Genomic DNA, 14,846 nt, shown 5'->3' on the forward strand with positions numbered 1-14,846 from the left:
TGGGCATTACAGGTCATTAGTAGGAGGGTCAAGAAATGAAGGAGGTTTACCAGAATGTATATTTAGCAGATTATCCCCCTAATCAATTCAAATACAGTGCACAATGGGGCTCAGTTGAAAACGTGAGACACTAAGGTGGCCCAGTTCATGCAGCTTTCCCGAGGAGTTTTTCGGAGTAATACCACATATCAGGTAAGAATTTACTTCTGTTTTGGGTGCCCAAACAAGATGTAAAAATTGCACCAAAGATGAAGTGCTAATATTACTTGCATATGACTTTTTAAAGTATATAATTAAGGGAAAATTGGACCACTTGTCCTCAAGATAATTTATTCATGTGGTACCGTAAGTGGTGAATTTGTCAGCTGTGATGTTTACTAAACAAAATAGTTTATAATCTGTTCGGTAAAATGCAAATGGACCTTTAAAATGAATCTGAGCAATGTTTTTGCATGTCCAAAAATTCCTACTGCATTGTACTGTAGTGGACACTTAGTACTATTGTAGACCAGTGGTTCTCAAACTGGGGGCCGCGAGATGGTGCCAGGGGGGCCCCATTTTTATGACATTTTATAAAATAAATTAATTTATGATGAATTCTGTGCAATTTAACGTAAAAAATAAATAAGGCTACTAACCAACTGCACTACTTCCTATCATTTAATATGTTTTGTTTAATTAAAAGTTGAGTTTTAGAACAGTTTATTGTCATAAATTTTCTTTGAGGGGGCCGCGAAGGAATGCGCCGTACACAAGGGGGGCCGCAGGCTAAAAAAGTTTGAAAACCACTGTTGTAGAAAACAAAGTGGGGTGATAAGCAAAACAGGTCTAACAATGACAAAATTACAAATGTGCTTAAAAATTACTTTTATTTAAATGCATAACTATGCTTATGCACAGCACTTTAAAAAAAAAATCAATCAAAATAATGTGGTAAAAAACTGATAAACAACATATTCAGTTTGTCAACTGCATAGATTGGTTTACAGATTTTTACTTTTTTTAAAGACACCTATCTTACAGTTACCTTTGGAGAAATGTTATGTTTTGTTTTTTACAGACCTAACACCATCATAAGTAACTATGGGAATGAATGTAGAGGAAAGAGAGACAGTTCGTCCCCCTGATGGTGGCTGGGGCTGGGCTGTTCTGCTGGGATGTTTTGTCATTACGGGTTTCTCGTACGCTTTCCCGAAAGCTGTAAGTGTTTATTTTAAAGAACTGATGAAGGACTTTAACTGTGGGTACAGTGACACAGCTTGGATTTCATCCATCATGTTAGCCATGCTCTATGGCTCAGGTAAGATACAGTGAATTAAATACTGATCAGATTTGTAAGACATTCAAAAGCTAAAAAATCTTGCTCAATTTACATTCAGGTCCAGTCTCAAGCATTATGGTTAATAAATTTGGATGTCGTCCAGTTATGTTGGTTGGAGGATTATTGGCATCAGGAGGAATGATAGGTGCATCTTTCACGACTAACATTATCCCAGATAGCAGACGGACTCGGCCCGAATGTGGCCTCATGATGGCACTGCTGGCGTGCTGCCGGCAACGGCATGCAACATGTCAGCCAAGTATGGGCCAGGTGTGGCAATGATGGCACTGGATCCATGATGGCAGATAAAATTTGGGCCAGTTGTGATTGGGAGGTATGTGGCCCAGATCAGTGTAGTGACTCTGGCCCAGATCAGTCTAGTGATTGTAAGCCACATTTAAAATACTGATTTATAATAAATAATTAGAAGAATTGAAGGATTTTCAGGCTATCTTAATCTTAATGTTAATTTAACCTTTATTAAGTAAAATAGTTTTGTATTAACCCTTGTATTGTGTTCGATTTTTGTGACGATTTTGATGGAGCGGGTCAAATTGACCCGCATTGAATTCAATGCAATTCCGTAAATATCACATTATGAAAAACAAGAAGGGATTAGGTATGAACAGAACCATTTTAGTATCAGTCTTTGTCACACATTATAAACACTTTAAATTAAAAAGTAAGATTTAAAAAAATGCATTTAACCACAATTTTTAACATGTTTGTTTTAACAAATGTTGCACAAAAACTGTTGCAACATTTAACATTTTAAATTTTAATTCAACATGTTTTTTTAACATACCTGTGTTTAAGACATCCTAAATGAACAATTTAATATTGCTGTGAAATGAAATTAAGCTTTTCTTTTTCTAAACAGGGTCATCTTTTGTTCTTGAGGCTCATAGTACAAATTCAAGAAATCACTGTTTACATGATGTGCACACATCAAGCATGTGCTTTCTGACCTCTTGCATTTTACACAAATGATGCTTATTTTGGTGTCATGTTTTGTGGGGCACAGCTGGCATCACCTGTATTCACATCTGGATTTACTGTGGGTCTGAATTCATCTGCTTTAGTATTTCATATACATTGAAAATAGAAATGATAGTTCACATTTACTTTTCTGTGTCTGAGGAAGTCTTTATCAGTACTGAAAATAGTGAGGAAAAGCTAACTTTTCCCTTTCCAGGGTAGTAAAACACCAAAATATACGCAATAAATGTATTTAATTTGTATTTATACAGTTGCCTTGGAACAAACAAATATGGGTCAAATTGACCCGCGAACATCACATTCGTACCAAAAATCATTATTTGTGCTAAAAAAAACCCCACTTCAAAACACATCAGTGTATCCTAACTTTGCATGCATGTTCATGGCCCTAAATGAGAAAAAGTGACACAATTTCTGGAAGAAAACTGCAACTTAAGTAGTATTTCATATACATTGTAAATAGAAATTATAGTTCACTTTTACCATCTGTGTCTGTAAAAGTCTTTTTCAGTACTCAAAATAGTGAGGAGGAGCATTTTTACCCCCATTTCATGATAGTAAAACACCAATATAACAACAAACACTAAAAATATATATTTAATTTAGGTCTATGCAGTTGCTTTGGAGCAAAACAAAATGCGGGTCAAATTGACCCGCGAACATCAAAATCGTTACAAAATTATTTTGGTACACTTCAAAAAATATCAGCATGTCTAAACTTTGCATGCATGTTCATGGCCATAAATGAGAAAAAGTCAGAAAATTTCAAGAATAAAATCACAGGTTAACTGGTTTATCCGACAGCTGAAAAATCAAAACGGGTCAAATTGACCCGGAACATAATATAAGGGTTAAAAGAAACTAATATATTTGGACAATAATGTTTGTCTACATTTCAATCACATAAACTTGCCTTCAGATCATGGGTCAAGATTATTTTGTTCAAATGACCCTGAACTTCCAAAAGTTTTTCTTTCTGAATTTAAAAGTTTCTATAACGTTGCTTTGAGAAGCACCATGGATCGTTTCTATTTAAACTTGCTTTTGCGCGATTTTCATTGTAGCAGGAGTTTATTCCTGCTGAAGATTTCTGACTTCAATGACTAAACTATCATTGTGTACAATCAGATGTTAGATACTGCAGAAATAAACGTTACTGTGCTGAAGATTTCTGACTTCAATGACTAAGTAAAACTATCATTGTGTACAATCAAATGTTAGATACTGCAGAAATAAACAAAATGTATTGTTAACCTTCGCGTTACGTTAAGGATGCGCAGTTTATTTATGAAGTGCAACAAGAACCTACACGCGGATGACATCAAAGTACTGCGAGAGCGACTCGAAAGATCATGGGCAGGATTCTGATTTCAAATCACTCTCGCGGTATTTTAACGTCATCCGTTTCTCCAGTTCCTACAACTCAGCATTACGTTGAACACCTTGTCAAAAATGATTGAGATGGCCAATCAAATCAAAAAAGGCGAGTGCCACTGGCCAATCACATAACAGAAGACGTGCTTTCCTGTTAACGGAAGCCGAGCGGCGGCCAATCAAATTAACCAATAGGCGGGGTTACCGTCGGGGTAGCAGTTACACCGCGTCAATCAATCATAACGGACACACAGATTTCAAAGGCAGCAGGATGAAAGATAGTAAGTACCTGAACTTAAATATTTAAACTTTTACAATCATAAAAATGTTTTTGTTTAAATGTCTTACAAACGTATAAAGGATTGCAAACGTTTACGTGATTCATAACGTAATGTGTGACAATTAACGTTATATTGATATTAAATTAGCTGTTTTCTATCAGGTTAAGAATAACTGTGATCATATTATAATGAAGTAATCGAATTTGGTTATCTGGTCTTCCTGATGTTAGAACATTTATATAAAAAACATATTTAAAAATGTATTTCTGTAACGTTTAATTTCCTTTTTTGATGAAAGTGTGTCTGTGTTCATCAAGACATGAAGACTCTGGAGTGGGACAAGAGGAGGATGATGGGGTGTATATTCAAATAGACACATTAAGGTAAATTAAATATTGAGGCTCATGTTTGCATCTTTGTGTTTATTATCAAAAGATTGCTCTATATGCCTAAATAGTCACATTGTGATTTCAGTGAAAGCTGATAAATACAGAGGGCTGGACAGTGGTTTCATTCATTAGGTGAGTAAGAACTGACCATAGCCTAACATTACTTTAGTTACACGAATTGCATTGTTGAATACAAAGGAAAATGGTAAAAATACAAATATTTTGAATATATGGAATACTGTGAAATTATTTTCTGTTAATCATCTGCTGTGTTTGCTTCAGGTAAAGAGGTGGGACAAGGATGCTGACAGGACAGGAGGAGGTGACATTCAGGTTAGTGACAGTACATCAGGGCCACCATTTAATTTAATGTTAATTTAATTGCTTCCAAAATCAATACTTGACAAATCTTTAGAATTATATCTGCAAAGCTGAATTTCTCATAGGTGGATAAAGTATGACAGCAATTGTGAAGACCTTAGACGTGCAGTATATGGTTCTTCTCTCTTTCATTTATATTGATTTGACTAAATTTTCTTGTTAACTAATAATGGGGATATTCCTAATATAATATATTTTAAATACATGCTTAGAACATATCTCATTTGCTTTGTATCTAAATGAAAAGTACCTCTTTAAGGTCTAAGCTATGTTTCATTTTATTTAGACATTCAACGCAGCCATTTTCATCCAAAGCAACTTGAGGAAGAAAACAGAAGCAGTTCATCCTAAAAGGTTTATCTTCTAATTGTTTATCTAACTGTTTGTTTTAAAGTATACCATTATGCTTTTAATAACTTTATTATATGGCTTTTGCTTCATAACAATTATTGATTTGCATCTGTTTTCTTTTATATAACAGTGGGCTGCTGTAATGTTTACATCTATGGAAAGAGGAGCTGAGAAGAAAAGAGAGGCTGGAAAGCAGTACTTCTTGTTGAGGACAATCCTGAATAGGAACACTTTCTCATACACATAGATTATTATTAGTGCTTGATTGTTTGTTTCATTTTTATGAATTGTATTGTTTTAATTTTTCGTTTTATTTGAAATTACCTAAGTTAGATTCATGCTAATACTTTAACTGGACCTTGTATCTTTGCTGGCTGGCTGGCTGTAGAGTTGGTTTCACATACACATGAAGTTTCTAATTAACTAACTTTTAAGTTCAGTTTGGTTTAAACTTGTATTTACCCATGGTAATTCATTTAAATTTCTATTCATGCTTATATATTAATTTCAATGAACTTCTGTATTTGTGTATAGCTGGCAATTTGGGCAAGCTACGTTTAACACACAAATGTAACTGTCACAAAGGTTTTTTTTATTATCAGTTTGTTCTAAACTTTTGTTTGTTTACTAAGGATGAAATTGCTTTGTAATTTAAGTTGTTGGTAGATTCATGCCAATAATGTATTTGAACAAACTAGTATTTTTGTTTATTGCTGGCAGTTTATACTAGAAGAGTTTTAACACATACAATGTTGTAGTGTTATTGACTTATGTGCTATTGATTAATAAAAAGGCAAACAATTTGAAAGTAATTTTTCGTGTGATTTATTTATTAATATAATTTGGGCAAGATTAGGCTGAGTTATGGCTCAGTTTTGGAAGTTCTGGTTAAATGCTGGTTTTAATATGGTTGACCTATGGCTGAGAACTGGTACCGATGTTATAACCTGTTCTGGCCCAGGTTTGGGCCAATTATGGGCTATTTTCTGTCAGAGACATGGGCCAGTTGTGGCCCATGTGTGGCCTTTGTCCGTAATTCAGAACTGGGCCACTGTAGGGCCGTCATTCTTCGTTGTATGTGGGCCGAGGAAAAACTGGTTGTGTGGGCCGGAGCTGGGCCGGAACAAAATTGCTATCTGGGATTCAGCTTTACCTCACTGCTGGTGTCATCACAGGTGACTTGTAATAAATGCAGAGCTTGTATAAAACAATATAGAGGATCCTTCCATTATGCAAAAAATAATAGGCATCAAAAAGAAATAGATAATGCTTTTGCCTTTTTAAAGGTCTCGGCCTGGCCTTGAACTTCCAACCATCGCTGATTATGTTGGGGTCTTACTTTGATAAACGCAGACCACTGGCCAATGGACTGGCTGCAGCTGGAAGTCCTGTATTTCTGTCAGCCCTTTCTCCATTAGGACAAGTACTGCTGAACCACTACGGATGGAGAGGAGGTTTTCTCATAATGGGTGGTCTTCTTCTAAACTGTTGCACCTGCGGAGCAGTCATGAGACCCCTGAAACGTAAAGAAAGAAAATCTATGGCCAAAGGAGAGGTCTTCTCCCAAGAGCTCAACGAAATGCTGCCTTCTAAGGTTGGACAAGAGAGTGACAAATGTAAAAATAATAATGATGGAAGGCCCAGGAAGAAGAAGAAGCTTTTGGATTTCAGTGTGCTTCGTGACAGAGGACTTATTATTTATATTATTGCAAAATTTATAGTTGTTCTCGGACTGTTTGTTCCAACTATTCTCCTAGTCAACTATGCTAAGGATCAAGGTGTGCCTGACCAGGATGCTGCCTTTTTGTTATCTATTATAGGATTTATTGACATCTTTGCCCGACCCACATGTGGTATAGTCGCTGGTTTCAAATGGATGCGACCTAAGACGGCATATTTCTTCAGCCTGGCCTTGCTCTTCAACGGCCTAACAGATGTTTGTTCAGCCACAAACACAGACTACAAAGGGCTTGTTATCTTTTGTGTATTTTTTGGGCTCTCTTATGGCATGGTGGGTGCTCTACAATTTGAAGTGCTGATGGGCATTGTGGGAACGAGCGGTTTTTCCAGTGCACTTGGCTTGGTGCTTCTCATTGAGGCAGTGTCTGTGCTGATAGGGCCTCCTTCTGCTGGTGAGTTATCATGAAGAAAACATGGATTAGACTGAAACATTGATTGTAAAGTGGTATCGTTTCATTGCGTTAGATTGATATTTTATGCATGTTTCCTGCAGGTTATTTGGTGGACACTTACAAGAACTATGAACTTATTTTTTACATGGCCGGAGGAGAACTAATCACAGCTGGAATATTTCTCGCCGTTGCATCATTCTGCTGCATTAAACAAAAGAAAAGCAAAGACTCGCCTCAAATGCATCATGCTGAAGAGGCAAACAATCACATTAATCATGAATCCTAAAAGATTAATGGGCGTTTTACCGGACAGGGCTTATCCTAGTCCCAGACTAAAATGCATGTTTAAGCTGGCTCAATTAAAAAACATCTTGTACTCACGTATCTTAACCCTGTCTGGGAAACTGCCCCAAAAGAGTTACAGAGCTACAAAGGTGGCTTTGCATCGAGTCACATCTACAGTAGTTGCCATATGTTCTGTCCTCCTCTTCACCCTTTACTCAAGCATATTATTTAAGATGTATTAAAGATTTTGCTTATTGTGTAGTTGTGCTTGCAGTGTAATCTGATTTGGGGTATATTTTAGAAAGCTTGGCAAAAATAACACACTATGCATGCACAAAGCTTACTGATTCAAGACAAATAAAATTGACAATCAAAAAACAAGAATTAAAAATATTAATAATTAATAAAACTGTAGTCAATGCACACTTTATTTCCTATGCAGTTTTTTTTTACATATTAGACCCATACTTGTATAAAACCCATATTCTCTGATATGCTGTTAATTTGCCTGTTTGCTACATAATTTTATACAATTTTATAAAATATTTAATAATTGTAATATTTAATAATAAATATTTAAGCAGGTTTAGTGTTTTCTCATTTTTGTACCATACCCTTGTTTTTTATTATACAGTTTTGGACTGATGTGCGAGTGTTTCAGGTTCACCTAATTTTATCTGTTTAATATTATTAAAACTGTAGTATTTAAGGATATGAAGTATTTACATATACATTAAAGCAAAAAAATATGTAATACAGTCAAAATGTAAATTAATTATTTAGTCTACAAAGAGAAATGTCGTAAATATACGAAAGTTCTTATTGGCCAGCTGCATGTGTCGTAAAAACAGTTTCGAATCATGATTGGCCGAACCGGCAATCAATCATCAACAGTAAATCCGGCGACGTCACCCCAGGAAGCGGCAAAACAGTGCTTTCAACGGGACAAATTTAAGTCGATTAGACTACCTTTTATGCTCATTTATTTCCTTTGTTTGACAGAACGTAATACAGTTATCAACTTCGAACAGATATATTGAATTTCAGGACCAAATATTATCTTTTCTTTGAGGTTTTCGATCTTCACCGTTAGTGCGTTATCACCACAATGCCGAGAGGAGGTAAGTCTCGTGCTCTTTGGCGCTTTTCTACCTTTAACTTACCAACATCCCGCCAGACTATGATTAACTTAATCGCGTTCATTTCAAAAGAATCATAACAGCACATATCGGGCATTTAAAGGTTATTAGGGACTTGTTAGTAGAGACGGAGTCTCTTAAAAAAAATCTGTAAAAACGTGTAAGCCAATGCAAGCTCACGCCATGTCTGACGAGCGCAGGCACATGTGACTCACTACTGACTCCTAGTTAAATGTTTAAATAGCTCGTACATTGTCATTTCTTTTATATGTATATAAATTTGATCATGTAAACCACATCGCAGGCAAGAAGGGACATAAAGGCCGCGGGAAGCAGTTTAGCAACCCCGAAGAGATTGATCGACAGATGAAGGCTCAGAGAGAACTGGTAAGTGTGTGTTAGTATTCGTTTGTCACGTTTATTTAGTTGACACATTTCAAGGTAAGTCATTCACTAAAGTGTGAATAATTTTTCCGGGGTGTAGGAGGAGAAGGAGGGGGCTGAACGCGAAAGTTCATCAGGGTCTGAAGAGGAGAGCAGCAGTGATGAAGAAGTATGAGCTTTCATTTAATTCACTTACTACTGTATAAATCAATGTATTGTTTTTAATGCTAAACCTCTGTAATAAGATCAATCTTAGAGGAGCATGTAGTTTATTTATTCCTATTGAACTGTAATTTTTCTCCAAAGCCACATAAAAGGAAAGGTGTGGAGGGATTAATTGAAATTGAAAATCCGAATCGGGTCTCCCAGAAGAGCAAGAAAGTTGCTGAAGTAGATGTCAATGCACCTAAAGAGCTCTCACGTCGAGAGAGGTACGTGCGTTGTTGGGATACTAACGAGAAACTTCATATCGTCTTGGTGGTTTTGTTTATATACACGTTTCCTTGTATAGGGAGGAGATCGAAAAGCAGGCGGCTAAGGAGCGTTATATGAAGCTGCATCTGGAGGGCAAGACGGATCAAGCCAGGGCAGACCTTGCCAGGCTGGCCATTATCAAAAAGCAAAGAGAGGATGCAGCAAGAAAGAGAGACGAGCTGAGGAAAGGTGAGCTGGTTCTAAATAAACTCTTTATGCCTTAAAGCCTTCTGTGTCATATATGATGGATAAAAGAAATGTGACCCAGCTAATGTTTCTAAAAACCTAGCTAATGTCAATTCTTGTGATATAGAGGTATTTTTCCGGACAGGGTTTAGATTAGTCCTGGACTTGGCCTTGGTAATTAGGATTTTTTTTTCACAAACATAACTTGTAAAATAATAACAGTGTGCATCTTGAGATAATACAATGACACTGATATATGTTAAGATATGTCAGTTCAAGATATTTCTAAGTTAAAGTTGTTTAAACACAGGGTTCCCATGGGTTAAAATCCTTGAAAGTTTGTGAATTTGGGTAAAAAAAATTCAAGGCCATGGGTAGTTTTTGAAAATATACATGCATAGATACAGGTCATTGAAAGTGCTTGAATCTATTTAATGCAAGAAGTTTTCTGGAAAAAAAATCCATATTATTTTCCTGTGTTGTGTAGAATAATATCATAAAAATTTTAGACTTTTTAAGCACACGTGCTAAACTGTTCGCTTTAAATGCTTATATATTTCATATGCGAATGTTGATTCATACCAAAATGCTTTTTTTCATAGTTGTGTTTGACACATGAAAATGTCTCGGGTTACGTATGTAACTGTTGTTCCCTGAAAAGGGAACGAGACGCTGCGTCTCCCTTGCCATACTTCCTGGGTCCATGTATCGCTGTCTTAGGCAATATTTCACATAGCGATATACTTCCTGGCTCCTGCGTCACCATTGGTTAAATTTGATATACATATTCAAACACACATACCCTTGGAGGTGTCCCAAAAGTGTCACCGCAGTGAAGCAGTGCGAGTTCCCTCGAAAGGGGATTTTAACAATGTATCTTAAAAGGTAACACAATGTAACCTTGCTCTCACTTGAAATGTGTCCCCACATTTAGTACTTGAATTTGAGGGTATTGCACCTGGAAAGTCCTTGAAAGGTACTTGAATTTGAAGTAGGGCTGTCGAAATGGCTGAACAAGTACATTCGAAATTCGTCCTTGAAAAATAATAAAATTCGAATTATATTCGAATTATAAAGACCTACTTTATCTTGGAGAAAATACTCCTAAAAGCCCACAAGAGGGCGCAGCACAAAGCCCCAATAATATAATCATGCACAGCATATTTTTTGTTAAAACGAATGTTATAAACACTACTAATGAAATCAAAATTAACCAGTATAGTTGTGCACCTGTAAATGTACAAAACGAATGCCATACATAGACAATGCATATTAATATAGGGCATTTTATATAAGTAGATAAATTAACGTGTTTCTAATAAAGTATGGAAACGAATTAATCTCTATGTAGAAATATATGCGAGTAATAAAGTACAGAACAGAAATGTTTAACTTACGCGCAGAGTGAAGCCGTTAATAAAGCAGACTCTCCGTAATTAATAGAGGACGTGCTGAAACAGTCGAGTTGGCAGATGATCATCATGTTTATATTTCACGCAGATAATGTTGATGAAAAACTTGCATATCAAATGTCCAGGTGAAAGTCAAGTTTCCAGTCAGTTAAAATAAAGCCACCGCGGCGTTACATTGCAACTCTCTCATCTGCGGTGTGGACTCTGTAGATGCACATATGGTTTTAATGTTGCTAAACAAGCAGCTGTATTATGGCACTTTCGTGTTGATCAGTTATTTTAAACTTTAAAACTGCATTTAGAAGCAGACGACAATAATTCATCTCAGTTAGTTTCACTTTGCGGTTGAATTCCAGTTGATGCTCCAAAAACCAAAGCAGCTAGCCTGGTTAGCCAGACCTACATCAAGATGTAAGGTCTGGCAACTCTTCACACAAACGGCTCAATGCAAGGGGCGGGATATAAGGTTGTCCCTCAAAATGCCTCTGCACGCAATAGGATAGCGCTATGACGGATCAGAGCAACGAAGAAGGTGACGTAGTTACCGTAACCAGTCGGCAAAACTCCAAACACATCTTTCTTGCTTAAAAAGGACTTCAGTAGGGTTATTTGCTCTTCTCTCAAAGAAAAACATAAGTCTAAGTCCTCCAGAGTCGCGGCCAAAGCCGCTTCAAAAGAAAGCTGTTCGCCAGCAGCAGCAGCCATTCTTTGTTTTCAAGTAGGAACCGTTGCAGCTCTGTCGTCATCATGTTAAGCCCGCCCCACAGACGCTACACACGATGTGATTGGCTTGACCAAATTTTGGTTTTTGGAGCTGTTAAGTGTATTGTGAGTGCCTAGACTAAACCCTGGCAGCAAATATATTTTGCGGCCGCTAGGGTGCGTCTAGATTTCTAGGCTACAAAGCAGCATCACACAGCCCTTTTATTATGTATTCTGTCCGACTCGTAATCCCCACTGTCTTTTCTTGCTATTTTTCAAATGAATAACGCTGGCTTGCTCCGCATAGTTGGCTGAGCCGCTAACGCTCTGTATAACAATCCGCGTGAGTTATGCATTATCACGTTGCGTGAGCTTCCTGACACAGGTAAAATTCGAATGCAAAGTTTTACGTTCGAATATGCATATTTTTTTTACATTCGACGAATATTCGAAATTCGAATTAAAATTTGACAGCCCTAATTTGAAGTTAACTAAGGTGTGGGAACCCTGTAAACATATATTGGTAGTCTGGGACTAGGATAAACTCTGTCCGGGAAACCGGCCCTTAGTGTTTACTACATTCAATCATCATACATAAAACCTTGATATCTTTAATATTAACTGAGTAAGGGCATGTAAAAGATTTAAATTAATGCCAAGTTTGAAATCTTTAATCACTCTAAAGTAGTAATACAAAAGCATTCATTTAAACCTTGCCACGTGCCATCAAAATAAATCAACTTGTCTTTAATCTTTCAGAAAAAGAAGCAGAGGAGGCTAAGATGAAACGCTAGCCCAACATCCATCCTGCAGGACAGGGCTTTTTAGGGGGGTGGGGGGTGGCTTTACATTTCGTCCTTCTGCCTATTAAAGGTTGGAAGGGAATTTGGACATCTATAGGACGTAATCAGGAGTGGATGTATGGTATTAAAGCTTTTTCAACACCAACAAGCTTTCCTCATCCCTCTGACACATTCACTGTGCTCAGGCTTTGAAGCTGCTGGAGTTTATTCTTAATTTCCATTGTCGCCATTACATTAGATGGGTAAGGTTATTGGTGTACTGACATGGGTGCTTTTGTTCTAATAGGAAGGATTTGACACACAGAAGAATGTGTATAACTGCGTCTGTGGAGTCGGTTATAATGCAAAACAGTGAAACACTAGCCAGGCATTTAGCATGTATTTAATGTCATCATGTCAAGTCTTAAATCGTGTCCACCTTTATGGCCTAATTTTGTTTAATTGTAAAACAATCCAGCTGTTTCAATTCAAAGGTTATTGGTAGTTTTTTTTGTTTGTCACTTGTGTAATCAGGGCATGTTGGTTGTGACCTACGACTGCAGGTTGCATCCACATTTAAATGTTTTTAAATGCAGAAGCAATGCAAAATCATGCACAGAAAAAGCAACAATATCAATACGCCAGTATTAGAATGGCTGCGTCAGCACACCTGACTGTGTTTTGCTTTGTTTTGTAAACTTTATAATGCCCCCTTACTCACAGGTTGCACATTTTTCTTTAAATGAGACGATTATTTTTGTCATTATCAGACCTACTGGTGTGTCCTCGCAGTGTTTTATGCGTTAGCCTGACTTGCCTTGACTATTTAGGAAAGCAATATTACCTTGATGATTTTGTTGGTGCAACATTTTCTTTAGCTCTTAAACAATTAAATATAAAGTGTTTTAACATTTGAAAAGCATTTACCAATAATGAAACAATTATTTACATGGGCTATTAATAGGAAATCTAGTTGTTTGTTTGAAATTGTTGTATACAAATAAAAACATTGATGAGTAAGTGGTTTCTGTTATACCTTCATTCCACCAGCAGGGAGTAGTGGAGGAGCGAGGAAGTGATTTAGTGCTCTTTTGTGACGGTAGCACAAAGCCTCACTTATTTGCTCAACGCAAGGTTCTGGATGGGGTGATTTCCCATCCACTGGTTTCAGTTCATTATCCTAACCCGTGTTATCCAGCAATTTTGTGTATGACACACCTTATTAGATAATAAAGGATTTCCCCTTTCACCCCTCTCACATCCTGCTACGTTACAAAGTGTATTTTTTATTTTTAAGTGCGGCTGCAATTTGCTCAACACTTTGACTGTTTCCAAATACCCATACTTGTGGTCATGGCCACTTGAGAGCGTGTGGACGCGACAGAAGTAAGAAGGAAAGACTCGTGTCTCTCATGTTTTAAAGGGGACATATTATGAAAATCTGACTTTTTCCATGTTTACGTGCTATAATTGGGTCCCCAGTGCTTCTATCAACCTAGAAAATGTAAAAAAGATCAACCCAGTAACTTTTTGGCAAACCATTCTTTGCAAACGTGAAAAAATAGGAAATAGAAATTTGGCTCCCCTGTAATGTCAGAAAGGAAAAATACCGCCCCTTTATCTGCACTATCCAACCACGACACTGCCATTTAGTGCAGAGATCAACTCATTTGCATTTTAAAGGACACACCCAAAAACAGCACATTTTTGCTCACACCTACAAAGTGGCAATATTAACATGCTATAATAAATTATCTATATGGTATTTTGAGCTAAAACGAAGGTTATGCAGATAACCACGGTTCTATGAGTTTCGGATGACCGCCAGAGGCGGTGCTTACAGCACATGGATGTCCATCACACGAACGTGCAGGTCGAGTATTAGTAACAACAAAGTCACCTGTGACATGGTTGACGTCATCGATGTGCCCCGGCACAAAAGAGAAGTCAACCCAGGAAGTGACCTCTTGGCTATCTTCTCGTGTTCACTCCGAATGACAGCCAAGCTCTGGCGGTCATCCGAAACTCATAGAACCGTGGTTATCTGCATAACCTTCGTTCTATTTCGTTTCTTCTGACCGCCAGAGGCGGTGCTTACAGCACATGGATGACTAGTACCTACAAAGTCATGAGGAGTGCTTACCCATCTAGAGATGCTGTGACGGGCTCGGGAGTATTACTGTTGTCAGGGGGTTATGAGGGACCACATTGACCCTGTAGAACCTTGTAAAAGTGCAGCTTGATGTCCAGGAGG

The 14,846-nt window shown here is 37.2% G+C and overlaps 2 protein-coding genes and 1 long non-coding RNA gene across 6 annotated transcripts; all 3 read left to right on the top strand.

The window, feature by feature from the left end:
* Window positions 1-1,083: 1,083 nt before the first annotated feature.
* On the top strand, window positions 1,084-7,514 carry slc16a8 (solute carrier family 16 member 8). Its single transcript, XM_065242463.2, has 5 exons — window positions 1,084-1,300; window positions 1,380-1,489; window positions 6,238-6,271; window positions 6,383-7,228; window positions 7,330-7,514. The coding sequence occupies exons 1-5, from the start codon at window positions 1,084-1,086 to the stop codon at window positions 7,512-7,514; spliced, it is 1,392 nt and encodes a 463-aa protein (XP_065098535.1).
* On the top strand, window positions 3,180-6,223 carry LOC135720377 (uncharacterized). 4 transcript variants are annotated; one of them, XR_012337235.1, is made up of 6 exons: window positions 3,180-3,975; window positions 4,274-4,358; window positions 4,433-4,496; window positions 4,647-4,697; window positions 5,032-5,099; window positions 5,227-6,223. It is a non-coding gene; the product is annotated as an uncharacterized lncRNA (long non-coding RNA). The 4 variants fall into 4 exon arrangements; XR_012337236.1 differs by having other exon boundaries at window positions 4,450-4,496; XR_010521275.2 differs by having other exon boundaries at window positions 3,180-4,358.
* An 880-nt stretch (window positions 7,515-8,394) lies between the features above and the next one.
* Window positions 8,395-13,612, top strand: pdap1a (pdgfa associated protein 1a). Its single transcript, XM_065242464.1, has 6 exons — window positions 8,395-8,634; window positions 8,957-9,039; window positions 9,137-9,205; window positions 9,343-9,467; window positions 9,548-9,699; window positions 12,570-13,612. The coding sequence occupies exons 1-6, from the start codon at window positions 8,622-8,624 to the stop codon at window positions 12,602-12,604; spliced, it is 477 nt and encodes a 158-aa protein (XP_065098536.1). The 5' UTR covers window positions 8,395-8,621; the 3' UTR covers window positions 12,605-13,612.
* The last annotated feature ends 1,234 nt before the right edge of the window (window positions 13,613-14,846 follow it).

The sequence above is a fragment of the Paramisgurnus dabryanus genome, chromosome 1 (assembly GCF_030506205.2).
Source record: "Paramisgurnus dabryanus chromosome 1, PD_genome_1.1, whole genome shotgun sequence".
NCBI classification, from domain to species: domain Eukaryota; kingdom Metazoa; phylum Chordata; class Actinopteri; order Cypriniformes; family Cobitidae; genus Paramisgurnus; species Paramisgurnus dabryanus.

Excerpts from the sequence above, each read along its gene's own strand:
- slc16a8 (XM_065242463.2), top strand. The coding sequence starts at position 1,084 with ATGGGAATGAATGTAGAGGAAAGAGAGACAGTTCGTCCCCCTGATGGT. Across the intron at positions 1,301-1,379 it reads AGCCATGCTCTATGGCTCAG|GTCCAGTCTCAAGCATTATG; the intron begins GTAAGATACAGT and ends ATTTACATTCAG. Across the intron at positions 6,272-6,382 it reads CACTGCTGGTGTCATCACAG|GTCTCGGCCTGGCCTTGAAC; the intron begins GTGACTTGTAAT and ends GCCTTTTTAAAG.
- pdap1a (XM_065242464.1), top strand. Across the intron at positions 9,040-9,136 it reads TGAAGGCTCAGAGAGAACTG|GAGGAGAAGGAGGGGGCTGA; the intron begins GTAAGTGTGTGT and ends TCCGGGGTGTAG. Across the intron at positions 9,468-9,547 it reads GAGCTCTCACGTCGAGAGAG|GGAGGAGATCGAAAAGCAGG; the intron begins GTACGTGCGTTG and ends TTCCTTGTATAG.